This window comes from Nomascus leucogenys, chromosome 13, assembly GCF_006542625.1.
Source record: "Nomascus leucogenys isolate Asia chromosome 13, Asia_NLE_v1, whole genome shotgun sequence".
Lineage (NCBI taxonomy): Eukaryota > Metazoa > Chordata > Mammalia > Primates > Hylobatidae > Nomascus > Nomascus leucogenys.
The window spans coordinates 84,589,179-84,616,713 of NC_044393.1; the positions used below are offsets into that span (position 1 = coordinate 84,589,179).

At 38.4% G+C, this 27,535-nt stretch overlaps 1 protein-coding gene across 2 annotated transcripts in view; it reads left to right on the forward strand.

Moving 5' to 3' along the window:
* Window positions 1–27,535, forward strand: part of NUP205 (nucleoporin 205) — a 93,211-nt gene that overhangs the window by 43,785 nt on the left and 21,891 nt on the right. For both annotated transcript variants that reach the window (XR_004032994.1, XM_003261376.4), the window contains exons 17-34: window positions 109–246; window positions 1,542–1,731; window positions 3,065–3,185; window positions 4,873–4,954; window positions 5,467–5,631; window positions 5,961–6,085; window positions 13,087–13,201; window positions 15,143–15,292; window positions 15,885–15,956; window positions 16,323–16,480; window positions 16,833–16,913; window positions 17,643–17,834; window positions 18,645–18,912; window positions 19,090–19,188; window positions 22,073–22,221; window positions 24,423–24,614; window positions 25,494–25,615; window positions 27,227–27,365. Coding sequence is in view for 1 of the 2 variants with exons in the window: in XM_003261376.4 (XP_003261424.1) it covers window positions 109–246; window positions 1,542–1,731; window positions 3,065–3,185; window positions 4,873–4,954; window positions 5,467–5,631; window positions 5,961–6,085; window positions 13,087–13,201; window positions 15,143–15,292; window positions 15,885–15,956; window positions 16,323–16,480; window positions 16,833–16,913; window positions 17,643–17,834; window positions 18,645–18,912; window positions 19,090–19,188; window positions 22,073–22,221; window positions 24,423–24,614; window positions 25,494–25,615; window positions 27,227–27,365 (2,558 nt within the window). In the remaining variant the exon portion in view is untranslated. The remainder of the gene's footprint in view (window positions 1–108; window positions 247–1,541; window positions 1,732–3,064; window positions 3,186–4,872; window positions 4,955–5,466; window positions 5,632–5,960; window positions 6,086–13,086; window positions 13,202–15,142; window positions 15,293–15,884; window positions 15,957–16,322; window positions 16,481–16,832; window positions 16,914–17,642; window positions 17,835–18,644; window positions 18,913–19,089; window positions 19,189–22,072; window positions 22,222–24,422; window positions 24,615–25,493; window positions 25,616–27,226; window positions 27,366–27,535) is intronic.

Genomic DNA, 27,535 nt, shown 5'->3' on the forward strand with positions numbered 1-27,535 from the left:
TCTATTTAGATGCCATGTAATTTACAAGTCTCATACATTTCATATAAATCAAGGGTGTGACAAAAATACTAACCCATCATCTCTTGGAATATGTTATGTTCTATTTAGGAGAAGAAATCATAGCCTATAAGCCACCTGGATTTAGTCTGATGTATCATCTTCTGAATGAGTCACCAATGTTGGAGCTTGCTCTCAGTTTACTGGAAGAAGGAGTTAAACAGCTTGACACCTATGCTCCCTTTCCTGGTATATGCTTAAAAGTCTTCATGTCTTGCAAACAGCTTTGATGTTTTCATCTTTTGTAAACTGAGAATTTGAAACAGATGATCTCTGAAGTCATTTTTCACTGTAAGATTCTCTCTCTGTATCTCAAGTGGTGTTTTCAGTGAATCATTTAAACGAGAGTGTATTGTAAGTAAAAACAGACCAAACTACAGAGAGAATCTCACTGTAACTGTGTTTCACTGCAGGGTCTTTTGTAGGTAAAGTGATCTTTCTATCATTTTAACATCTTTAACATCCCTAACTTTAAAGTACTTTTTTGTCCATCCCCCACCTCATAATATTTTTAAAAGCACTTACTATAGTGCTTGATACATAGTGGTCAATTTTACTTGTTATTATTACCACTAATTATTATTTATTGAATGCTTACTATGTATTTGGCTCTTTTAAAAGCACATTGCATATATTAATGCATTCAATCTATTCAAAAATGTGTTAGATCATCTTATTTCCATTTAACAAATAAAGAAACTGAAATACAAAGAAGTTATACTGGCTTTCCCTATCAAGTATGGGAGCTGGGATTTGAACCTAGTCAGCTTGGCGCCAGAGCTCATGCTTTTTACCACGATGCTATATTACCTCTACTTAATGTGGCTATAATCAAAATGAGAAAAGAGATTCTAAACATATGAACAATAACTGTATAGTCAGAATATACAGATAAGACACTATAGGAAGAATTAGGCCACAATTTTAAATTTGATTGGTAAGATTATGGGTGATCCTTGTTTCTATTTTCTGCTTTATTTTCCACAATGATTTTGTCTTACTTTAGATCAGAGTTTCTCAATTTTGGCACCATTGACAGTTTGGGCTGAATAATTCTTTGTTGTGGATGATGTCCTGTGTATTGTAAGCTGGATGTCAGTAGCATATTTCCAGTTAGGATAACTAGAAGTGTCTCCAGACATTGTCAAATGTGCGCTGGGGCTCAGCCACCCCATTCTGAGAACCACTGATCTAAACAATAAGGGAAAAGATAAAGAAGTGACTTGAGAATCCATTCCATGGGAGTTTTCTGGATTGCAAAATAACCATGACTTGCAAAGATGAATGGTTTTGTGAAGTTGGAGCTGAAATTTTGAAACAATGAGAGCGTAAATCTCTAGGTTTTGCTGCTGGAAGTTGGAAACAAGAGTCTAAATCTCTAGATTTCAAAATCTAAAACTTGTCATTTGTCTTGTTTTCCTAAGAATTGACTGTGAGTTTTAAAGATAAATTTAGAACTTTCTAACTTTATTTTTGGTTAATAGGGAAAAAACACCTGGAGAAAGCAGTACAGCATTGCCTTGCACTTCTCAATCTTACTCTGCAAAAGGAAAATCTTTTTATGGACCTTCTAAGAGAGAGTCAACTGGCTCTAATAGTCTGTCCTTTAGAACAGCTTTTGCAGGGAATTAATCCCAGAACTAAGAAGGCAGATAATGTGGTAAACATTGCCAGGTAAGTTACCTTTGTAGGTAGAGAAATGAAGTAAACAGATAGACATTCTAGCTTTGATTTTCAAATCTGGTTAGGTATCTAGTGCATCACCTTTTTTAAATTTTTGCCTCATTTTACTTTTTTTTTTTTTTTTTTGAGATGGAGTCTCGCTCTGTCGTCCAGGCTGGAGTGCAGTGGCATGATCTCAGCTCACTGCAAGCTCCGCCTCCTGGATTCAAGTGATTCTCCTGCCTCAGCCTCCTGAGTAGCTGGGATTACAGGTGAGCACCACCATGCCCGGCTAATTTTTGTATTTTTAGTAGAGACGGCGTTTCACCATGTTGGTCAGGCTGGTCTCGAACTCCTGACCTCATGATCCGCCCGCCTCAGCCTCCCAAAGTGCTGGGATTATAGGCGTGAGCCACCATGCCTGGCCTCATTTTACTGTTGCCTTCTCTAGCTACCCTGATTTTACTTACTCTGAACTTTACAATTTCTTCTCTTCCATGTTCTAAAAATCTAAGTCTTTTTTTTTTTTTTCGAGACAGCATTTCGCTCTGTCACCCAGACTGGAGTGCAGTGGTACAATCTTGGCTCACTGCAACCTTCGCCTCCCAGGCTCAGGCGATTCTCCCACCTCAGCCTCCCCAGTAGCTGGGACTGTAGATGTGCATCACCACACCCAGCTAATTTTTGTATTTTTAATAGAGATGGGCTTTCACCATATTGGCCAGGCTGATCTCAAACTCCTGACCTCAAGCAGTCCGCCCACCTCAGCCTCCCAAAGTGCTGGGATTACAGGTGTGAGCCACTGTGCCCACCCAAAATCTCTGAGTCTAAAATGACAATATTGTCTGTCTCCTGTAGGGAAACTAGGTGTTTGGAAGATAGGGCTGGAAAGGAAGCAAACTTTTCACAGAAAACTTTAGCTTTCTGGTGGTTTGATGTTCCATGGTTTATAGAAGCATCACCCTGATGTCTGCTTTCAGTGTCACATGGCAGTTTCCCTGTGTGTGTATGTTTGTGTCTGAATTTACCCTTTTTATGAGGACACCAGTCATATTTTATTAGGCCTCCTTAATGACCTCGTCTGAACTCGATTGACTATATATGCAAAGACCCTGCTTTCAAATAAGGTCACTGGGTTAGCCAGACTTCACATAAGGATTTTGGGGGCAGGGACATGATTCAACCCCTAACAGACTGCATCTATTTAGAAGGGGACAGCTTTTTCTAATTTACCTTGAAGTGCTATATGGGCAGGGGAAGCCCTGGTTCTAAATTTTCTTTATTGAGAATAGTGAGACACCAAAAATTTTATCACTGTTCCTCAAATGTTTTCTTTTTTTTAAAGATACCTATATCATGGCAATAGTAATCCAGAATTGGCTTTTGAAAGTGCCAAGATCCTCTGTTGTATCTCTTGCAACTCTAATATTCAGATAAAGTTGGTTGGAGATTTCACACATGACCAGGTAACTGATTTTGTTGCTGTTGTTATTTTTTTGGTGCATTTTGCGTTTTGACTACATATGGAATTTCTAGTGTCTGTGGAGGAATCATATTCTTGGTTGTGGAAAAATTCATTAAGAGTAAGTATATTTGTATAGGATGGGTGAAAACCTACCCACGAACTTGGCTATGATTTATCTTTGAAGATAATGCTTTTCACAGTGATACTGCATAATTATGATATGTGGCACACTGCTACTCTAGGTACATGACCACTGCTACTCTGGGCACGTTCAAAATGATTAGGTTTGCTGTTAACTTGTTTGTTTGCTGCTCCCGACCTGTCAGTTGCCTGTGTTCTAAGTGAGCCCTCTGCAAGTTCTGAATATCCCGTTGTTGTAAGTTGTCTACTTCACTGATTTTCTTGTGATCCACCTGTGTGTCACCTCGTTTGATAACACTGTAGAGTGTTTTTAGGAGTTCCTCTTTTTATTCAAGTTATAATAGTTCTGTTCACTGAATACCTACAATTGCGGAATCTGCTTTTTTTTTCTTTATGAACATTTCATCCCATTGTATCTTTATGTTGGAAATCACTGCTTTAGCTAGTTGAAGAATTTTTTCTCTCTTCTTTTGAGACAGGAACTCGCTCTGTCACCCAGGCTGGAGTGCAGTGGCCCAATCTCAGCTCACTGCAGCCTCTGCCCCTGGGCTCAAGCGATCCTACAGGTGCATGCCACCATGCCCAGCTAGTTTTTTTGTATTATTGGGTTTTACTATGTTGCCCAGGCTGGTCTCGAATTCTAGAGCTCAAGCAGTGTGCCCACCAAAGTGCTGGGATTACAGGCCTGAGCCACCGTGCCTGGCCTTGTTGAAGGATTTTATTGTATAGTCCTTCATAGAGTCCCTATTTTGAAATAAGGACTCTTCTGGCATGTTGGATGGCACAGATCTTATTTTGTGTGTTATAGTCCCTCACGTCTAGTACCTTTAGCATCCCTAGATACCACTATCTGTCAGTAGTAACTTCTAGTTGTGATTACTTAGATGACTCCACTTATTTCTAAGTTCCCTTTGGAGTGGTGGTACCACCCAGCATGAGAAACACCATAAGAAGAAACACCATAAGTCTCATCTGTGGCTTATCGATGAGGTTTATAAAATCATGTGATAATCAGGGGATGCTGAAGGTTTTTGATGTGCTGATTTTTGTGTTGATTTTGGTATAAATTGTTATTACTGTTTTAACATCATCCTAGATTATTAAAGGCAAAATCAGCTCAGAAATAGAAAACGGGTGATAAGTAATACATTTCTAAAGAGAGAAGATGAAAATTTTATTTTACATTTTAGTTAAGATCTCGTAACATTGGCTATATAATGAAGAGGTCAGTAAACAGCAATTTCATGTGATTTTTTTTTTTTTTTTTTTTTAACTAGCTTGATCCTTTGGGAAGGAAAATTAGGAAGCAAGTTTTGAAATCAATGAATTTATAAAACTTCTGTTTCTTTAATTATTTGTATAGAGAGCTAACTTACGGCAACTTAAGGAACTGAGTTTTCTTATTAAAAATGTAACCAAAACGTAAATACCTAAGCAGATTTGCCTATTTTTCTTTATGGATGAATGTTTATATATATCAATCATAGTTTTTCTAATATTTAGAAACCTGTAATAATTTGTCATTTTTTACCTTCATGTTACTTCAGAGTATAAGTCAGAAACTAATGGCTGGATTTGTGGAGTGTTTGGATTGTGAGGATGCAGAAGAATTTGTACGTCTGGAAGAGGGTATGTCTTAGATTAATGTGCATACATGCATTCTTTTACTTTTTATAAATGCTTAATTTAAAGAAAACACTTGTAATTGTTAACTGTTAAGTAATGGTGTAAGAGAAATTGAGAATTTGCTAGAATACAGGTTGAGAATACAAAATCCAAAATAAAATCTGAAACCTTTTGACCACCACCAACATGACTCTTAAAGGAACTGCTCATTGGTTCATTTTGGATTTTGGATTTTTGGATTAGGGATGCTTAATCTGTATAATGCAAATATTCTAAAATTCAAAAAATTTGAAATCTGAAGCACTTCTAGTCTCACACATTTCAGATAAAGGGTACTCGTAAATTTATAAGGTTTTTAGGATTCCTCTTTAAATAAATCTGAAATGAATGTGATAGATAATCAGGCAAACGATCTAAAGAAAACATGGAGTTGGAATACAAGTTTTGTATTTTTTATTTGACTGATGTTAACTTTCCATTGTTTTGTAATTTTGTTTTGTGATTTCTGTATTAAGGATCAGAACTTGAAAAGAAATTAGTTGCAATTCGTCATGAAACAAGAATCCACATCTTGAATCTTCTCATTACCTCTCTGGAATGCAATCCACCCAATCTTGCTCTCTACCTGTTGGGCTTTGAATTGAAGAAACCTGTCAGTACTACAAACCTACAAGATCCAGGTATAGCCTAAGACATAAAGGCATTTCTTTCCTTCCATATTTGTGTATCTCATGGGTCACTGATTGCATTCTGGGCTCATGGGATAATTCATTGAAAGAAAAAGTGTAAGAAAGGTAATGTGATGGATGGGTCAGTCTTTAGGGCTTAGAACAAGACTGGACAAACTGAGCTATAGAGAATCAGCCTTTAACAATTTTCTGTATCAGTATTTGAAAGAGTGTTTACAGTACAGCATGTATTTACAAAATTTAACTTTTGAAAAGGCAGTCCAAGATTTTAATGCAGAAATTCTAAACTGAAAGTTGAATTTCTTTTTGGTTTCATGTAGGAGTGTTAGGTTGCCCTCGGACATGCCTTCATGCCATCCTAAACATCTTGGAGAAAGGAACGGAAGGGAGAACAGGCCCAGTGGCAGTGCGAGAATCTCCTCAACTGGCTGAGTTATGTTACCAGGTACACAGAAAACTGTGTTTTGTGGTACTGAATAGAAGAAACTTGACCAGGTGCATGAGTACGCCATAGATATGACAGTATAACAGTAGCACTTAGTTGAAATGAGTTCATTTAGCAATTTGACCTGTCTTTCATTTGTGGATAAAATCCATAAAGCACAAACCCCACTTTCTTACAGACCCAAATCTTATGTTAATCACTTGAAAAATGGAGGAAATTAGATTTTTGTGATGGATTTTTACCAGTAGTGTAGAAACTTCCAACAGTGCTGTGTTTAAAGTAGCTCCTTCTGATGGGTCAGAAGACCTCTGGTTCCCATCTCTGCCCCACAACAGGCAAAGTCACCTTGGGCATGGCATGAAATGTCTCTGAGTCTGAGTTTTTCAAGCTGTGAAATGGACTGTTGAGAGACTTCAATGAGAATGTAAGTGAAAGCACTTTTTTTTTTTTTTTTAAGAAGGGGTCTCACTGTCACCCAGGCTGGAGTGCACTGGTGTGATCACAGCTCATCGCAGCCTCAACATCCCCTGGATCAGATGATCCTCCACCTCAGCCTCCCAAGTAGTTGGGACTATATGTGTGTCCCACCATGCTTGACTAATTTTTGTATTTTTAGTAGAGATGGTGTTTTGCCACATTGCCCAGGCTGGGAAAGCACTTTTTTTTTTTTTTTTTTTTTTTTTTTTTCCGATACGGAGCCTTGCTCTGCCCCCTAGGCTGGAGTGCAGTGGCACAATTGTGGCTCACTGCAACCTCCAACTCCCAGGCTCAAGCAATTCTCCTGCCTCAGCCTCCCAAGTAGCTGGGACTACAGGTGTATGCCACCATGCCCAGCTAATTTTTGTATTTTTAGTAGAGACGGGGTTTCATCATGTTGGCCAGGCTGGTCTCAATGTCTTGACCTTGTGATCCACCTGCCTCAGCCTCCCAAAGTGCTGGGATTATAGGCATGAGCCACCGTGCCCAGCCAGAAAGCAGTTTTTAATAACCAAATAAATTAAGAAGTCCTGTATACAACTATGGTAGGTGGTAGAATGTCAGATTAAGATTTAAACTATAATGAGGGCTGAGCCTGGGCACGGTGGCTCACGCCCATAACCCCAGCACTTTGGAGGCTGAGGTGGTCTGGATCACTTGAGGCCAGGAGTTGGAGACCAGCCTGGGAAACATGGCAAAACCTTGTCTCTGCTAAAAATACAAAAATTAGCTGGGCGTGGTGGCACGTGCCTGTAATCCCAGCTACTTGGGAGGCTGGGGCATGAGAATTGCTTAAACCCAGGAGGTAGAGGTTGCAGTGAGCTGAGATCATGCCACTGCACTCCAGTTGGGTGGCAAAGTGAGACTCTGTCTCAAAAAAATAAAAATAAATAAATAAACTGTAATGAGAACTTTCGTTTCACTTGTTCACTTTTGTTTATTTATTGTTTTATTCATTTTATAAGTGTTTTAAGAACTAGGCTTGGCTGGGTGCAGTGACTCACGCCTGTAATCCCAGCACTTTGGGAGGCTAAGGTGAGCAGATACCTGAGGTTAGGAGTTGGAGACCAGCCTGGCCAACATGGTGAAACCCCATCGCTACTAAAAATACAAAAAAAATTAGCCAGGTGTGGTTGCAGACGCCTGTAATCCCAGCTCTTCAGGAGGCTGAGGCAGGAGAATTGCTTGTACTCGGGAGGCAGAGATTGCAGTGAACCTAGATCATGGAACTGTACTCCATCCTGGGCAAGAAGAGCGAAACTCCGTCTCAACAAAAAAAAAAAAAAAAAAAAAAAAAAAAAGAACTAGGCTTTATAAGCTGGGACTAATTTCTCAATTTAAGTGTTACCCTAAATTTACATTTTTATGATAAGAAATGGTGGATCATGAGGTCAGGACATCAAGACCATCCTGGTTAACATGGTGAAACCCTGTCTCTACTAAAAATACAAAAATTCATCCTGGCTAACATGGTGAAACCCCATCTCTACTAAAAATACAAAAATTAGCTGGGTATGGTGACGGGCACCTGTAGTCCCAGCTACTTGGGAGGCTGAGGCAGGAGAATGGCGTGAACCTGGGAGGCGGAGCTTGCAGTGAGCCGAGATCTTGCCACTGCACTCCAGCCTAGGCAATAGAGCGAGACTCTCAAAAAAAACCAAGAATTATCCGGGTATGGTGGTGTGCGTCTGTAGTCCCAGCTACTCAGGAGGCTGAGGCAGGAGAATGGCGTGAACCTGGGAGGCAGAGCTTGCAGTGAACCAAATTCTTGCCACTGCACTCCAGCCTAGGCGAGAGAGCGAGACTCTGTCTCAAAAAAAAAAAAAAAACCAGGAATTATCCGGGTACGGTGGTGTGCGTCTGTAGTCCCAGCTACTCGGGAGGCTGAGGCGGGAGAATGGTGCGAACCCGGGAGGCGGAGCTTGCAGTGAGCTGAGATCCCACCACTGCACTCCAGCCTGGGCAACAGAGCGAGACCCCATCTCAAAAAAAAAAAAAAAAAAAGAATTGCATCACTAATCTCTTAGTGTTACTGGCATGGAGATTTTTCTTTGTTAATCTCCTGCTTTTCTTTTTGTAATTCTTTACTATCTTTTCTGTCCTCTGGCTGTCCAAACATCCCTTCGCTGTAAGTACTGTACCTAGGTTTTCCTGTAAATCAAAATTAATTATTCCTCAATGGGGGAACAAATTTGATGTACATATTAGCACAGATTTACAGAATTTGATATATAAGTAGAAACAGTTGATAAGCTTAACACCTAGGCTAATGGCAGGTGAAGTAAATGAATGAAGCCAGGGTCCAGTTAAGGGAGTGGGAGGAAAGGAGAATCTGGCAGACTGGAGAGCACGTGCCTTCCTACTCATCCCTGGCTTATTTTACCATGCCAGAGTGCAGGATTTGTTGGGCCAGATTGTCTGAATTTTTATTTTTATTCATTTTTAAAAGGATTTGGAAATCTGAATTTTTGTGAAAGTTGTTCTAATTTTTAGAACACTATACTGGCCAAGGAAAACATGTCCATACCAGCAGTTTACCAGTTTATAATCTACTCCCTGTTGTTGTTGTTGTTGTTGTTGTTGTTACTGTTTTTTGAGATGGAGTCTCACTGTATTGCCCAGATGGAGCGCAGTGGCGCGATCTCAGCTCACCGCAACCTCCACCTCCTGGGTTCAAGTGATTCTCCTGCCTCAGCCTCCCAAGTAGCTGGGATTACAGGCATGTGCCATCATGCCTGGCTAATTTTGTATTTTTAGTAGAAATGGGGCTTCACCGTGTTGTCCAGGCTGGTATCAAACTCCTGACCTTAGGTGATCCACCCGCCTTGGCCTCCCAAAGTGCTGAGATTACAGGCATGAGCCACTGCGCCTGGCCATAACATATGCTCTGTGACCTTGCTACTCAAATATGGCCCAGGGACCAGTATCATCAGCATTATCTCCTAAGAGCTTATTAGTGCAGAATCTGAGGCCCCACTTTAGACCTGATGAGTCAGGATCTGCATTTTTACAGCAATCACTGCTCCATTTATAACTAAATATACTCCCTTTACCTGTATGTTTGTACTTCACCCTGCTTCAGAAAAAAATTTAAACCTCTAAGTAAGAAGAGCTTATTAGTTTAAATAAATCTGACTGTAGCAAAGGGAAATGGTTCTTATTGATATCTTCCTTGTCCTGCAACACAAGGGCTTCTGGGTGAAGAAGTTGAGGCCTGGTGCCTTTGCCCTCTTTTCTTTAAGAACGGAGATTTCTTCTACCTGGTCCCTGGTCTTGGAAACCAGGAAGGATATAGGCCACATCTTAATAAAATGGCTTGCAGTGCTTTTTGAACTCACTTTTTGTGTCCTTCCCTTTTTTTTTTTTTTTTTTTTTTTTTTGGTGGGGGGACAGAGTCTTGCTCTGTCGCCTAGCCTGGAGTGCAGTGGTGTGGTCTCGGCTCACTGCAACCTCCATCTCCCAGGTTCAAGCAATTCTCGTGCTTCGGTCTCCCAAGTAGCTGGGATTACAGCCATCCTTGGGTCACCACACCTGGATAATTTTTGTGTTTTTAGTGGAGATGGGGTTTCACCATGTTGGCCAAGGTGGTCTCAAACTCCTGACCTCAGGTGATCCACCCACCTTGGCCTCCCAAAGTGCTGGGATTACACGCATGAGTCACTGTGCCCGGCAGTTCTCTTCTAATAGTATTATTTTTTCCACTTGTTAGAGTATCTTCTTGTGTTTTCTTAACTCCCCCAGTAATACACCTAACTGGTTTTGTTTTGAGAAGTTCAGTATTAGCTTAAGTTTTTGTTCGTTTATAGAATATCAAAACAGTATCAAAACTGTTTGAAAGGTCAATGTACATCTGTAGCAGAGCTGCTTACTCTTTTCCTTGTCTTCTTTCTCTTTGTGTATATACATTGTTTATAGTTGTATTCAGTATACATGAAATTTTGTGTCTTTTTTACTCCTCTCTGTATAAACTTTCTGTGCTGCAACAATGTAAATTACATTCAGGTTGTTTCCAGTTTCTTTTTACTCTGCTCTAGCGAACAAAAATATAAAAATTAGCCAGGCGTTGTGCCATGTGCCTGTAAACCCAGCTACTTGGGATGCTGAGGCAGGAGAATCGCTTGAACCTGGGAGATGGAGGTTGTAAATAAATGGAGTTGTAAATAAATAGATTACCTTTGGTTTTATATTTTTCTTAAGAATATATTTCCAGGTGGGAGCGGTGGCTCACACCTGTAATCCCAGCACTTTGAGAGGCTGAGGCGGGTGGATCACGAGGTGAGGAGATCAAGACTATCCTGGCTAACATGGTGAAACCCCGTCTCTACTAAAAATACAAAAACAAAAAATTAGCCAGCTGTGGTCATGGGCACCTGTAGTCCCAGCTACTCGGGAGGCTGAGGCGGGAGAATGGCGTGAACTCGGGACGTGGAGCTTGCAGTGAGCCAAGATCGCGCCACTGCACTCCAGCCTGGGCGACAGAACAAAACTGCGTCTCAAAAAAAACAAAAGAAAAAAAAACAATGTATTTCCAGACAAGGGTTTATAGTCAGTTCTCGTTATTCACAGTAGTTGTGTTTTATAAAGTCATTGTGAACACTGAATTGGTGAATTCATTGCCCCTATGGAAAATACAGGCTAGGATTCCTGCAAGCTTCTGGTTCCAACATTCTTGTCAACTGATGAATTCATAATCATGTTTTATGTGTGTTTCTGTTTAAAGACACTTACTTAATGTAGTTGATTCATTAACATTAAACTCATAGCCAACAGCACTATAACTCAGCCTGAATGAAATTTATCTAATGTAGTATTTTATCTTAAAGGCATATCACAGCCTTTTTGCACTTAGGAACACAAGGCAGCATTTCAGCACTACGCTTGGGGGCTATTTTAAACAGCAAAATCAACAGAAAGCACAAAAATGCAAAAACCGTGGCACTAAATAGACCGTTTAAGGGACCCGTTTTATAGTATGATAGCTGGAACAGGTAAAGCATTGCTCCATTTGAGAGCATGAGAGTTCGGTGACTGCAGTTTGTAGCTGTTCTCCCGTGCATGAAGGACCATGGAAGCACTGCAAGTATCGATTTTGGGATTTTAAATGAATTTTAGCATGTTAGGTGAATTTGCAAATATGGCATCTGTAAATAATGAGGATTGACTGTGTCGGGTCAAAGGCTATCAAGAGTTTTGACTTTAGATTTTAATTCACAAGTAGTCATAACAATTACACTAGGTATTAGGTATTAATAGTGCTTAGAATAAACATGTCTAAAGTGCCTGATACATGGAAAGCATCTAATAAATGTTCATATTAGCCACGCATCATGGCATGCAATTACTGTAGTCCCAGGTACTCAGAAGGCTGAGCTGAGAGGATCGCTTGAGCCCAGGAGGTCGAGGCTGCAGTGAGCTGTGATTGCACCACTGCACCACTGTACTCCAACCTGGGTGACAGAGTGAGACCCTGACTCAAAAAAAAAATTTTTTTTACTGATTTATAATATGATGCCTACCTATTATCATCTTGATTTTTTTTTTAATTCTTGAAAACAGATGGACATTTTTTATTATGGGTTATTTTTATTTTTCTCATATAAAATGTCTTTTACCATTTGGGCTACTTAGATATTTATGTTATTCATATCTGCAATGGAGATCTTTATATATATTAGAGCTAGCAACTTTTTCTTATATTTAATATAAGAACTTTTTTTCTCTTATGTATTCTTTTTTGTTAAATTTTTATTCAGTTTATTGTTATTTAGTTGAATTTATGGATCTTCTTTGTAATTTCTGCATTTGCTTTAGTTTCGGTAATTTTAATCTTCCTGAGGTTGAGATGTAACTCATATGGTTCTCAGAAGTTACTTCCAAGTAATTTGCTACTAATAATTTTTTTTTCTTTTCTTTTTTTTTTTGAGACAGGGTCTTGCTCTGTCACCAGGCTGGAGTACAGTGGCATGATCTTGGCTCACTGCAACCTCCACCTGCAGGGTTCAAGTGATTAATCTGCCTCAGCCTTCCCAGTAGTTGGGATTACAGGCACATGCCACCATGCCTGGCTAATTTTTGTATTTTTATAGAGACAGAGTTTCACCATGTTGACCAGCCTGGTCTCAAACTCCTGACCTCAGGTAATCTGCCCACCTCGGCCTCCCAAAGTGTTGGGAGGTGAGCCACCATGCCCGGCCTGCTACTAATAATTAAGCTAAAATACTAAAATGTACTATATGTGTATAGTAAAATTCACTGTATGTGTATATATTAGTAAGTATGTTAATGATAGTTCTGCAATAACGTCATCAGCCCTCAATTGTATTTCAGTGTATTTTCTTGAGCTAGGTCGCCTAGGACTGTTCATAACTCTGAGCTTATGTTTTATGCATCTGTTTGTCCATTTTACTTGAGTTGTTGATGGGTCCTAGTTTTTCACTTAGTAGGTCTAAGTTCATATTTTGTTACCTTAATATGTATAACACAGAAAGACTGATTTAGGGATTTTTCTTACTTTAATGCTTTAGGTCATATATCAGTTATGTGCATGCTCTGATACATCTGGTCCTACTATGAGGTACTTGAGAACCAGCCAGGATTTCTTATTTTCCCAGTTGCAGTATCTACCATTTTCTAACAAAGGTAGGCCATTATTTTCCCTTATTTATAAGAACACATTTATGATTCCATGTTAAGTGATTTTATTTATACAATATTTGGGGGAATTCTGTTCTAATTCTGATACTGTGGCTTGTTATTTTGGGTTCTTTTTGTAATTTCTGCTTAAAGAAGGCTGATATTTTAACTGCTAGCAAAAATTTATTTAAATACAGCCTATCAAGGATGGAATTTGATTCTCTTACAACAAATAAAATTTAAAGATTGTGTTGAAGGGATTAGAAAATTAATGGGAATTTAAAGTTTTTGAATGAAAATTGTTTTACAAAGATTTCTGATTTTCTCTTCCCAGGCTGTTTATGAGAAAAAAAAAATCTTGATTTACTCTTGGTTCTTGTGTTTGTATTGAAACCAATTCATATCTTGAAATGAAAAGTTGAAAACTAATTATGGTAGAAAACAGTTTTAACTTAGTTTATTGACATGACTAACAATTATTCCAGGCTAATGCCATCTTATCAGGATTCTACTTTTTTTTTTTTTGACCAACTTTTTTTTTTTTTTTTTTTTGAGACGGAGTCTCGCTCTGTCACCCAGGCTGGAGTGCAGTGGTGCAGTCTCGGCTCACTGCAAGCTCCTCCTCCCAGGTTCACGCCATTCTCCTGCCTCAGCCTCTCTGAGTAGCTGGGACTACAGGCGCCTGCCACCACGCCCGGCTAATTTTTTGTATTTTTAGTAGAGACGGGGTTCCACCGTGGTCTCGATCTCCTGACCTCGTGATCCGTCCGCCTCGGCCTCCCAAAGTGCTGGGATTACAAGCATGAGCCACCGCGCCCGGCCTTTTTTTGACCAACTTTTAACAGTTTTCTGAATTCAGATTATATTCAGTCTTGGTCTATTGAGTTTTTTAAAAGTTTAGCTTGTGTCATCTTTATGTTTTAGGAAATTGAGGCTCACACATGCCATAAACAAATTTCTATTACTAGTAATTGTCAGCATCTAATTTACCTTTTAGAGTAATGGTATTAGACCTCTGAGAATTATCTATTGGCAAAAGGTTTTTCACTTTATTTTCGTAAGTGTCTTATTTTTAGTTCTGGGATTTTGTTTATGTAAGAAGCTTTTAGAAACCCTCTTTTTCCACCTAAGTAATTAAAAATAAAAATTAACGTCTTACCTATTATGGTATGTGTTTTATAAAACTTCATTTAGCTTTGCCTGAAATTATTATTAGTATTGTTATTTGGTTAATTTTATGTTTATACTGTCACAGTTTAGGGTTTCAATGTCAAGCATACTAAAATAGTATTGGATTAAAAAAATCTTATTGTAGGACCAGGCACAGTGGCTCGCGCCTATAATCCCAGTGCTTAGGTAGGCTGAGACAGGAGGGTCACGGAAGCCAGGAGCTCAAGTACAGCGTGGGCAATAGAGTGAGACCCTGTCTCTACAATAAAAAATAAAAAAATAAATAAATAACTATTGTATAAGTGATTCTCAGCCTTAAGTGTTAAACCACATCATTAATTGAGGTATTATAAAATCATGCAATTTAAGTTTAATTTTTCTTAAGTATTTGTTTTGTGAAATCAAAACCAAACTATGATAGTTTTTTGAGTTATGTATTTGAAAATTACTTTAAAATATTGTTTTATATATCAGTGTCAAAATATGATAGACTCAGGATCTTTGTGAAATTAAAATCAGTAATGAAAACTTGATTCTCTTTTACTCTTCACTGACTTTAGCCCATCTTTCATAAATTTATACTAGCTTATTTTTTTCTTCCTTGGTATCTTTTTTTTTCTCTTGTAATTTTACAGAGTGAGAAATTATTATGTTGCTGAGTTTCATAAATTATTGACTTTGTTACATGGGAAAATATCTGTTGAGTTACAGAATTTAAGTCTGTTTTGATACTGTGTTATTACTCTGGGAAACAAAATTTACATGTTTAAATTCTAGAATATGAAATATCTATGCTGAACCAGATGTCATGGCTTATGAAAACTGCCTCAATAGAGCTAAGGGTAACCTCTCTGAATCGTCAGCGGTCGCATACCCAGAGGCTCCTACACCTCTTACTGGATGACATGCCAGTGAAACCATACTCAGGTGAGTATTAGTATTTGTTTCATTGTGCTGGTGACTAGTTGTCGTGAAGACAAGCACAAATCTGAAGCTTGTGCTTAGTATGTGACTATAGACCAAAACTATCTTCTCACTTTTAGAGTATTTTTTTTCTTAAAACACAAAAATTTTAACTCATCTTATGATTGTCATTTATTATTATTTTAGGTATCCATATTACACTATAGTCATACCGGTATTATATACAAAATTGTCAGTGGAGTTTGTCATACTGAGCCAGCATGACCTAAGCTATTTCAGGATGTATTATTCATGCAAATTAAGCATAAACTTTTAAAATCATCTCATTGGCATGACTGGGTCTTGCCATTTTTGAGAATCTGATTATTCTCTTTACAATTGTGCAGTGGATTCCATAGGGATGGAAAGAATTAGATGAATGTTGGTAGTAAGTCCTCATCAGTCTTTGCATTTTAATTATCCATTTGCACAGGGCTCTTTGACGTAGAAACAATGACCTAGAAATAAAATACCTTATGTTTGTTATTTCCAAATAAATGTAGTTTTAAGAGTATGTTCTTCTTTTTGTGATTCAATATTATTGATGTTCCAACAGACGGTGAAGGAGGAATAGAAGATGAAAACAGGTCTGTTTCTGGGTTCCTTCACTTTGACACTGCTACAAAAGGTAATAATGCCCTTTGAATTTGTAATACATTTATTTTATAGACATATATTACATGGCTTAAAACTTCAAGGGATTATTATGCCTGTGCCTGCAAACTCTGAACTGGTATAGAAAAGTTACATAAAGGATTATTTGCCACCTGAAAATTTTTTTTATAATAGGATTATACAACAGGAAAGAAAATATTTTTGCTAATGGATGTATCAGAAATAAAATCAAATTTAGATTCCAATACGGTTTTCAGTTTCTTGGCTATTTTATGCTCTTTCTGAAAATAGCACTGTCTTTGAAAATCAACTGAATATGATGGTTTGCCCTTCTTTTCAATGTCCCAAGTAAAATCAAATTACTTTTTATTATTTCTAGTACGTCGAAAAATTCTAAATATTCTTGACTCGATTGACTTCAGTCAGGAGATCCCTGAGCCTTTGCAGTTGGATTTTTTTGATCGGGCCCAGATTGAACAAGTTATTGCTAACTGTGAACACAAGAATTTACGGGGACAGACAGTCTGCAATGTCAAGGTGAGGGTTGCTTTAAAAGTACATATCTGCAGTGTCAAGTGGCTCAGACCTTAAGTCTTCAGAAACAAATAGAACCATACAGGTTTTCTTTCTGATAGAGACATTGGTTTAGTAGTTTATAGGAAGGACTGTGGTTTTTGTAAACTATCCCTGAAATAAAACTTAATATATCACACTAACTTCTTGAAAAGGGATACTTAATATTTTGGTCTAGAAATTGGACAGTGCTTTTGTTAGATTATATATAAAGGTATCTGACACCTTTCCCTTTAGGGCAGTTTATGGTAATTGCTAGGTGTTATTGTTCTACCAGTGTCAGAAATGTCTTATTTTTCTTTTCCCAATTATCCAGCTTCTTCATAGGGTTCTTGTAGCTGAAGTAAATGCCCTTCAGGGTATGGCAGCCATAGGACAGAGACCTCTACTCATGGAGGTAAGCTCTGTTGAGTATGTGTTCGTTTCAACCTTTTACCTACTTAGGTTGCTGGTGAAAAGACTAAAGTAGTATATTGACATGTAGTTTGCTAATTAGTAAGCTGCCTAAAAATTAAACATTTAGGGAGTCTTTCACTTTTGATTTTATAACTTTTATAAACTGAACTATCTGGTATGCCAAAATAAATAACACCTTTTCTGCTAGGCTAGTTAAGGATTTGCAACCTGACCATATTTCGTATTAGACCTCACTTGGTCCCCATCAGTGAGACAGGAGGGTCATTTGTCATCACAAGTGGAAAGTTACAGGTAAGAGGTTAGGTGGGAAGAACCACATGCATGGAGATATAGCTGGCCAGGCCAAAGCAAGAGGCAAAGAAATAGATGTCAGGGAAACATGCCATTGAACTTGGAGTTTAGATAATTCTAGTGCTCTAGAGTAAGCAAGTATAAGTAGATGGGTACAAGGAGAAAGAATATGATATCAAAAAATACATATTTATCTATGCCACCTCTGTCCCCTACCTTTCATGCACATATACACACACCTACACACCTTACATATTAATATTTTTTATAGCCCTGGCTACTACTGAAATAATATGAAGAGATATCTGCTTCCTGGCATGCATGTAGTAGGTTTCCAAATAAATATTTTCTGAGTAACTGACAGATAACTGATCTTATTTGCCTGTTTAAACTTATGATTCAATTCCTGTGGCTTTAGGAAATCAGCACTGTACTTCAGTATGTGGTAGGAAGAAATAAATTGCTGCAGTGTCTTCATGCAAAACGTCATGCTCTGGAGTCGTGGAGGCAACTGGTAGAAATTATACTGACAGCTTGTCCCCAGGACCTCATTCAGGCAGAGGATCGACAACTGATTATTCGTGATATTTTACAAGATGTGCACGATAAGGTGACATACTTCCTAAATTACTTTATACTGCTGAACAGATATGTATCATTTAAACAAATATATTTTGGCACCCTAATTGTTTTCCATTTTTGATTGGGAGTAAAATAGAATTGCGCAATACCAACGTTAAGACTTTTCCTCGAGAAAGGGATTAATTCTGTACAGTAGTGGCTCTCAACCAGAGTATATGTCCGAATTATCTAGGGAGCTTTGTAAAAATTCACATGGACAGAGCCCATCCCAGACCTACTGAATGTGGTGGTGAGACCATTTATGTGAATTTCAAAAAGAAAACCTCCCTAGGGAATTCTGATAGGAATCCCTTCTGGTTAAGAACAACCGTTAACTAGCATCATATTTAAGTTTCTCTGTATATATTAGATTCCTTTCTTTCTTTTTTTTTTTTTGACTAATTTCTGTATTCCATTCTTACACTGTTATCATAGTCGACAAGCTAAATGTATATAAAACTCATTAATGGGCTGTGTGCAGTGATTCATGCCTGTAATCCCAGAACTTTGAGAGGCCAAGGTGGGAGGATCGCTTGAGCCCAGGAGTTTGAGACCAACCTGGGCAACATAGTGAGATTCCGTCTCTACGAGCATGATGGTTTGCACCTGTAGTCACAGTTGCGGGAGGCTGAGGTGGGAAGACCGCCTGAGCCCAGGAGGTCAAGGCTGAAGTGAGCTGAGATTATGCTACTGCACTCCAGCCTGGGTGACAGAGCAAGAAAAAAAAAAAGCTATGAAACTTGTTAATGATTATTGCTGAAAGCAGGATTCTCACTCTAATTTGCCCTTGTCCTTTAAGATACTGGATGATGAAGCAGCGCAAGAGTTAATGCCTGTGGTCGCCGGGGCGGTGTTCACACTGACTGCTCACCTAAGCCAGGCTGTCCTCACCGAACAGAAGCAAACATCAGTCTTGGGACCAGCAGAGGCCCATTACGCTTTTATGCTTGATAGTTCCTTCACCTCACCTCCTCCAGAAGAGAACCCATTAGTGGGTTTTGCTTCTATTGGAGATTCTTCACTTTACATCATATTGAAGAAACTGTTAGACTTCATTTTGAAGACAGGTTTTTTTCCTCTAAATTTTCTATAAATTCTATCTTTTGTATTTGTTTTAACTTTAATTGAGAAAAGATTTTCTTTTTTTATTTTTTATTTTTTCCTGAATTTTATTTTATTTTATTTATTTATTTTTTTTTTAAATGAGAAAAGATTTTCATTTGACATCTTCCTAATCTCCCTAGGTGGTGGATTCCAACGAGTGAGGACTCACTTGTATGGCTCTCTGCTTTATTACTTACAGATTGCCCAGAGACCTGATGAACCAGACACCTTAGAAGCAGGTAGAATGAGATCAATTTCTAATCTTTTCTGGATTGGGAGATGGTTACTTTAAATTGAAAAAAAAAAAATCACTTCTCCATCTTTTGACTAATCAAAACTGTAATAAATGAGTGTTAGTGTCATTTTTAAAGCATTTACTCAAAAGTTGAGGAAGAATGTTTAGTTTTTAAGAATTATAGAAAACCTTCAAATAATACTTAAGCTTTTATATACTTCTGTAACTCCCTCACTTGCCTTAAGTCCCACTGAACAGTATGCTCTACATAGAATGGTCCAATGTCTTTCTTTCCTTTGTACTATATCAGAGTACTTATCTAGTTGATTATTTTAAAATATCTCGGCCTGGAGTGGTGGCTCACGCCTGTAATCCTAGCAGTTTGGGAGGCCAAGGCCGGTGGATCACCTGAGGTCAGGAGTTCAAGACCAGCTTGGCCAATATGGTGAAACCCCATCTCTATTAAAAATCAAAAAATTAGCAGCCATGGTGGCAGGCATCTGTAATCCCAGCTACTCGGGAGGCTGAAGCAGGAGAATTGCTTGAACCCAGGAGGCAGAGGTTGCCCAGATTGTGCCACTGCACTCCAGCCTGGGCAACAAGAGTGAAACTCCATCTCAAAAAGAAACACAAAAGTCTTTGTTATTCCATGATATGGATGAAACACTTATTTGCCATTTCCCTTATTCACAGGCATTTCAATTGTTTCTAAATTTTTATTACAAAAATGCTACATCAACTTTTTTTATATGCCTATATTTCTAAAAAAGGATGCTGCTTAATAGTGGAATTTCCATGTGAAAAAGTATGTACTTTTATTTTAAAAAGATTTGAACGAATGACCTTCTCCAGTATAAACTCATCAATAGTATACATGTATCTTTTTGTACTAGTGAGGTTTTCTTTGGATAAATTCCAAGAAGTGGAATTTCTTGGTCAAAAGTTAGGCACATTTAAAATATTCCTAAATGCTGCTTTCTAAAATATAGTTAGCATTTTTAATTGAAACTAATCGTAAGACATGAAAATGTTATTAAGTGTTCAACACATCATTATATAATGCTTTATATACTTTGTAGACATTTGATGTTCAATGAAGTCATTCAGAGTTATTCTGCCATTTGTTACGAAGTTGTCAGAACACCTTCTGATAATGGATTTTCTTTGGGCTCTTCACCTTTGTGAGTGTTATTTTGTATAGACTGTTAAAAACCACTGTGTACATAAGGTTCAATTGATCTCATTATCCTTATGGTGGTTGTATTTTATGCCATACATAGTACCCTACAAGGTGGTAATAGCCAAATGGTAGATTTATAGGCATGTAGCACCCACATAAATAATGTATGAAAGTATCTGTAAGATGAGGAAAAATAACAGAATAGTTTAGAGAAGTTTTTTAAGCAAACACAAGCTTCTTTTAAGAAAAGAGATAGTAATGGGATTTCTCCACTCTCAGCACCTCCCACATTTTTCTTTTGTGTGTTTTTTTAACATTCCATTTAGTTGAATTGGCCAAGTCACCACTTAACCACTAGGTGGGGCTCTACAATAGGCTTTTTATAAGAAGTCATCAAGATGCCAATTTAAAAACTGCTGCTATGTAGTAGTTGGAAAAAATGAGATTAGTTTCAAATACAAGTTATTGCTTTATTTAATGTACTTGTGAAAATTTTTAAAGAGTCTTACATAAGAGTATGTTTGTGGGTCTTACATAAAATATATGACCATACTGTTCCTAATCATTGTATATTTAAATTACCTTTATAATGGGTGTGCTTTTATTTCTAATAAGTATTTCAACTAAAAAAAAAGAATAAAAATATCTGATTTTTTTGGAGGCAGATTTTTGTCTACATTGTACCTGATCCTTTCTAGCTAAATTTTCTTTTCTTTTCTTTTCTTTCATTTTTTGAGGCAGAGCTTCACTCTGTAGCCCAAGCTGGAGTACAGTGGCGCGATCTCAGCTCACTGCAGCCTCCACCTCCTGGGTTCAAGTGATTCTCCTGCCTCAGCCTCCCCAGTAACTAGGATTATAGGTGTGCACCACCACGCCCCACTAACTTTTTGTATTTTTAGTAGAGACGGGGTTTCACCATGTTGGCCAGGCTGGTTTTGAACTCCTGTCCTCAAGTGATCCACCCGCCTTGGCCTCCCAAAGTGCTAGGATTATAGGTGTGAGCCACCATGCCTGGCAATTTTAAAAGATCTCAATAAAAGATAAAAGATTGATTAGCGGCTGGGCACGGTGGCTCACACCTGTAATCCCAGCACTTTGGGAGGCCAAGGCAGGCAGATCACGAGGTCAGGAGATCAAGACCATCCCGGCCAACATGATGAAACCCCATCTCTACTAAAAATACAAAAATTAGCTGGGCGTGGTGGCGTGCACCTGTAGTCCCAGCTACTCGGGAGGCTGAGGCAGGAGAATCGCTTGAACCTGGGAGGCGGAGGCTGCAGTGAGCCGAGATCGCACCACTGCACTCCAGCCTGGAGACAGAGCAAGGCTCTCTCTCAAAAAAAAAAAAAAAAAAAAGAAGGAAAAAAAGAAAGATTGATGAGCAGGATAAATACAGGACATTGGTTCTCATGGAGTCTTGTAATTCATTTTGATCTCTTTAAGAATGTTTTATCCTTTTCCTGGTACAATTATTATCTTAGTGTTATGAACCATGCATGAAATAGGTGCATTGTGTTATTAGAGTTAACCTGCTTGGACCCACCGGTAAGTGGGCCTTTGTGTACAAGGAGTGATGGAAGGATTTTTTTGTTGTGTGTTTTTTTTTTTTTTTTCCTTCTCTCAGCTCATACCTAGCATGTGAGGTATAATTACTCAGTTATTACACTGCTTTCTACTGGAGTGTTTTTTTCTGTTTTAATCTTTTTAGCCAAGAAAACCATGTGGGAAAGGCTGACAGCCCCTGAAGATGTATTTAGCAAATTACAGCGAGAAAACATAGCCATTATTGAAAGTTATGGCGCTGCCCTCATGGAAGTGGTCTGTCGAGATGCTTGTGATGGTCATGAGATTGGAAGGGTAAAGCAACTCTTATTTAGTTTTATAATTGAATAAGTATTTTGACTTATTAAGGTATAAACTGATTCATGGCTGGGTGTGGTGCCTCATGCCTGTAATCTCAGTGCTTTGGAAGGCCAAGGTGGGCAGATTTCTTGAGTCTAGGAGTTTGAGACTAGCCTGAGCAACATGGTGAAACCCCATCTCTACAAAAAATACAAAAAATTAGCCAGCCATGGTGGCATGCACCTGTAGTCCCAGTTACTTGGGAGGCTGAGGTGGGAAAATTGCATGAGCCCAGGAGGCAGAGGTTGCTTGCAGTGAGCTGTAATCAAGGCACTGCACTCCAGCCTGGGCTACAGAGTGAGACCCTGCTGCAAAAAATAATAAAATAAATTGATTCTACTTTTAATAATGTATGGTACATATTAAGAATTATTTTTTATAATATAGTGTATTTTCTTATTTGCTATAATTTGAGACTTCTATTTTATTTATTCATATGTTGTGTTTAATTTTGTTAGAATCTTAATTCAGAATTGCCTTTCAGAATTGTCTTGCTAATTTTGAGGTTGACTGGTAGAAACAACAGAAACACTGCTGGCTAAAGATCTTTGGTTAAGAGAATGCTGAATAAATTGCCTTGTACTGAATAGATCTTTGTCTGCCTAATTGCTTTGTGGAGAATTTGTATTTATATTTCTTGTACAGTATGGTGGCACACTGGTTATCTTCTCACTGCAGTGAGAAGATAACTAACTTCTTAATGGAAAATTATGTAGCAAAGTTATGTAGCAATTAAATCATGTTTTTGAAGACCATAGGAAATAGGATTTTTAAAAATAAACTGTCATAACCTTTTAGTTACGTTTTTTTGTTTGTTTGTTTTTGAGATGGAGTCTTGCTCTGTCGCCCAGGCTAGAGTGTAGTGGCGTGATCTCGGCTCATTGTAAGCTCCGCCTCCCGAGTTCACGCCATTCTCCTGCCTCAGCCTCCCAAGTAGCTGGAACTACAGGCGCCTGCCACTACGCCTGGCTAATTTTTTGTATTTTTAGTAGAGACGGGGTTTCACCGTGTTAGCCAGGATGGTCTCAATCTCCTGACCTCGTGATCCTCCCGCCTCGGCCTCCCAAAGGGCTGGGATTACAGGCATGAGCCACCACACCCGGCCACCTTTTAGTTATGTTTTAAAAATTTTAAAATATTTGTATGCATAGAAAAAATACTGGTAGGAGACAGACCAAAATGGATAAACTGTATTTATCAGATTGTGTAGTTATTACTTTTTTTTTCATTGAGACAGAGTCTTGCTCTGTTGCCCAGACTGGAGTGCAGTGGCACGATCTCGGCTCACTGCAACCTCCGCCTCCCAGGTTCAAGCAATTCTCCTGCCTCAGCCTCCTGAGTAGCTGGGATTACAGGCATACACCACCATGTCGGGGTAATTTTTTTTTTTTTTTTTTTGAGACAGAGTCTCGCTTTGTCACCCAGGCTGGAGTGCAGTGGCATGATCTCAGCTCACTGCAACCTCTGCCTCCCAGGTTCAAGCAGTTCTTTGCCTCAGCCTTCTGAGTAGCTCAGATTACAGGTGCCAACCACCACACCCAGCTAATTTTTTTTTGTAGTTGTAGTAGAGCTGGAGTTTCACCATCTTGGCCAGGTTGGTCTTGAACTCCTGACCTCGTGATCCACCCACCTTGGCCTCCCAGAGTGCTGGGATTACAGGCGTGAGCCACCGCGTCCGGCCTAATCTTTTTAACAGCCAGGCTTGTCTCGGATTCCTGACAAGTGCCCACCTGCCTCTGCCTCCCTAAGTGCTGGGATTACAGGAGTGAGCCACTGTGCCCAACCTAGTTATTATTTTTCTGTGTTTTCTGTAATGAGCATTATAAAACTTCACAGTGAGAAAAAACAGCTGTTAAAAAAATTTCTTTTCTCTAACAAGCAATGTTAGAGTCTACTAAAATACACCTAATGCTGCTATTTTAACATGTTTTGTTTTGGAAATACATCTTTACCTGAGAGCTTTCCTTTATTGATAAAGTGAGGTTCTGGAGCCACAGTTTTTAACTTCTCAAAAAAAAGGAAATGTTATTGCAAGTAACATTCTCTTTATGAAAAAAATTCTTCATATTTCATACCTGACGTCAGATAAAGTCAGTTACCGTTGTTGATTTTGGTAGCATCTACATGTTTTGGACTTTAATTTATTCTTTCTTCAGATGCTGGCCCTGGCTCTACTTGATAGGATTGTCTCCGTGGATAAACAGCAGCAGTGGCTTTTGTATCTTTCTAACAGTGGCTACTTGAAGGTCCTCGTAGACAGCTTGGTAGAAGATGACCGTACTTTGCAGAGCTTACTCACGCCACAGCCTCCCCTTTTAAAAGCACTTTATACTTATGAATCTAAAATGGTAAGGCTTTCTAGACATTTGATGTTAGATCAAGAAGTCATTTTCTCTTGGCTGTAGATGTATTAAAGAAAATTAATGTGGCATACATTTTGAATATTTCTATCATAAGCTGGAATCCTTTTTTTAAGGAGTTTTAAACTTCGGAATCTTCCTAGTGTGCAAAAGATGGGTGAAATGATCCTCAAAGGGATAGTTGGCTAATGGGACTGCTGCTTCCCTCACTCAGGTTGCTCATGATAGCAATATGACAGCCAGTGCTCCATGAGGACAGAGCAAAATTGTCCTCTCACAATACAATTTAGACTATAGTAGTTGCCTATTGAAAATTTCCATGTAGATATGCTAGTTCTATTCTAAACACAGCATTTTCAATATAGTATATAATTCTTTGTTTCTTTGCCTGCAAATCTGTTTCAATTTCTTTTTCTTCCTGGTTAAAAGGATCACAAATGTTACAATAATAGAAGCACCGAAGTTTTAGATTCTTCATTTACTCCTTTTCCTCCTTCATTTATTTAACAGGTATTTATTAAATACCTGTAAAACGGCAGTCATGGCACTAGGTACTAGAGACACAGCTGTTAGCAAAACAGACAAAATTCCTTGCCCTCCGTGGGCCCACATGATAATAACAGGACCACACTGTAAACAAATACTTGAATCATGCAAGCTACTGTCTGTGGGCACTTTAGATGTGTTGAACACTGAGGCCTCATGAAAATCCTAGGAAGAAAGCAGTATAATGTAACCTGTCACTAGCCCAGATTTCTCTTCAGTGATAACTAAGGATGAGAAATTTGCCATGAAAGTGTTGCACTTTTCTCTGAGGCCCTTGGACATGATTTCAGCACTGATGATTTTTCTCTTGTAACTCCTCAGGCATTTCTCACAAGAGTAGCAAAGATACAGCAGGGTGCATTAGAGCTGCTAAGATCAGGGGTGATTGTGAGACTAGCTCAATGCCAAGTCTATGACATGCGCCCAGAAATGGACCCGCAGAGGTAAGTGTCTATATAGATTAATTTGGTTAAACTCCCAGTAAAGGATTATTAAGGGAAAAAAAAATTCCAAACGTAATTTTGCCGCTTAGCAATTCTCTTTCATCTTGATGTGGGTTTTTTTGGTCATACTGTTCCCCTGTCATTTACTAATAAATGGAAGTTGCTACTAGGGAAAAAATAGGTAGGGATGGGAGAGAAGTTAGTAAATGTGTACTTGCCCAATGTTATTATTTTGTTCAATTGAAATACTTCTTTTCAGTTACACTATCTTTTAAAGAGTTGTAGTAAAATTATAATTTGTTATGGATTTCCTGTTCCGGATGATTTGAATAGAATTTCAGATTTTATATATATTTTTTCTTATTTCAGTATTTTGCTTACTGCTTGCTAATTCAAAAGCTTCAAATGGAATTGTTTGTAAGCTTTTCAGCTGATTTCTTAGTTTCAATTTTCCACATTCGATTTGAATGTGGAAAATTTGATTTGATTTTCTTTTTTGTTTACATGACTGCAGCATTGTTAGGCAGACAGCATACGTTCCTAGAAGTAAATAATACTTAGTTTGAGTTTAGTAATTGTTTTAGAAGGATCTATTACCAACTTGAATGTTTGCATTTTTAAGGCTTAACTACAGAACTATTTTACCTCCAGGGAAAAAATTTATTTTAGTATGCGGTCTAAAGTTTCAAACATGAGAGTTATTACTTTCACCTTAGGTAAAGTGGGTTGAGTTGAATACGCTTTAGTTCATGGCATGCTGTTATCACTTGTCTGTGCAGAGCCTCTCTCTTATTTTCATATTCTGCTTTCATTCCCCCTCAATAGGAAGCCATTTTTTTGGTCTAAAAATTTAAATATAAACATTTACAATAAATATTAGCTTATTAATACAATGTTCTGAGACCTACTCTTAAAGGTTAAGTGATTTTACAGCCTCATTTTAACTCTTAAATCTTGTTTTATTTTTATACAGATTGAGCTTCTCTAATCTGAAAACCTGAAATCTGCAGTGCTCCTAAATCCCAAACTTTCTGAGTGCCAATATGATGCTCAAAGGAAGTGCCCATTGGAGCAATTTGGATTTTGGATTTTCAGATTAGGGATGCTCAACCAGTAAGTATGTATAATGCAAATATTTCAAAATCCAAAAAAATCTGCAGCACTGCTGGTACCAAGCATTTTGGGTAAGTGGTACTCACCCTATAAAATGGGCAGCTTAGTGGATTTTTGGCTTGGGTAGAGGAGAGGGAATTTTAGGGAAAGTAACTGTTTAAATCTGTTTCTTACTTACAGCCTGTATGGCCCAAGGAAGCATTTAGAGAAGAATAAAAATGGGAAGTTTCAAGGCTTATCTTGTCAAATTACATAGGTTTTCCTTGATAAGATTTTTCAGAATTCAAATAACTGTTTTTACTAACTAAGCTATGAGTTTAGGAAGACACAACTTTCTTTGGACCCCGGATGTATATATGGGATGCAGAGTACTCACTAGTAGCTTCATATCTTAATCAGCTGGCTGTGATTTATTTGCCATATCAATGTTAAGGAATTGCCGAGAGTATACCTTAATTCTTAGAATGTTTTCTCCTTGTTTGATTGAAACAAATCAAGCATGTTTGGCATGAGAGACTCTCCAATGTTCATCCCTACCCCAGTGGATCGCTACCGCCAGATTCTCCTCCCAGCTCTCCAGCTGTGCCAGGTCATCCTCACATCTAGTATGGCCCAGCACTTGCAGGCAGCAGGGCAGGTAAGGTGAACCCTTTGTTTAGATATTGTCTAGAGCAAAATCCTCATTTTACAAGTACAGAAACCTTACACATAGAATGCTTAAGTGAATTTACGTTAGTCCTAATGTTTGTGGCAGAGCAGGGTAGAGAAAATAGGCCCCTGTACTTTGTTCTTAACTACATTGGCCCA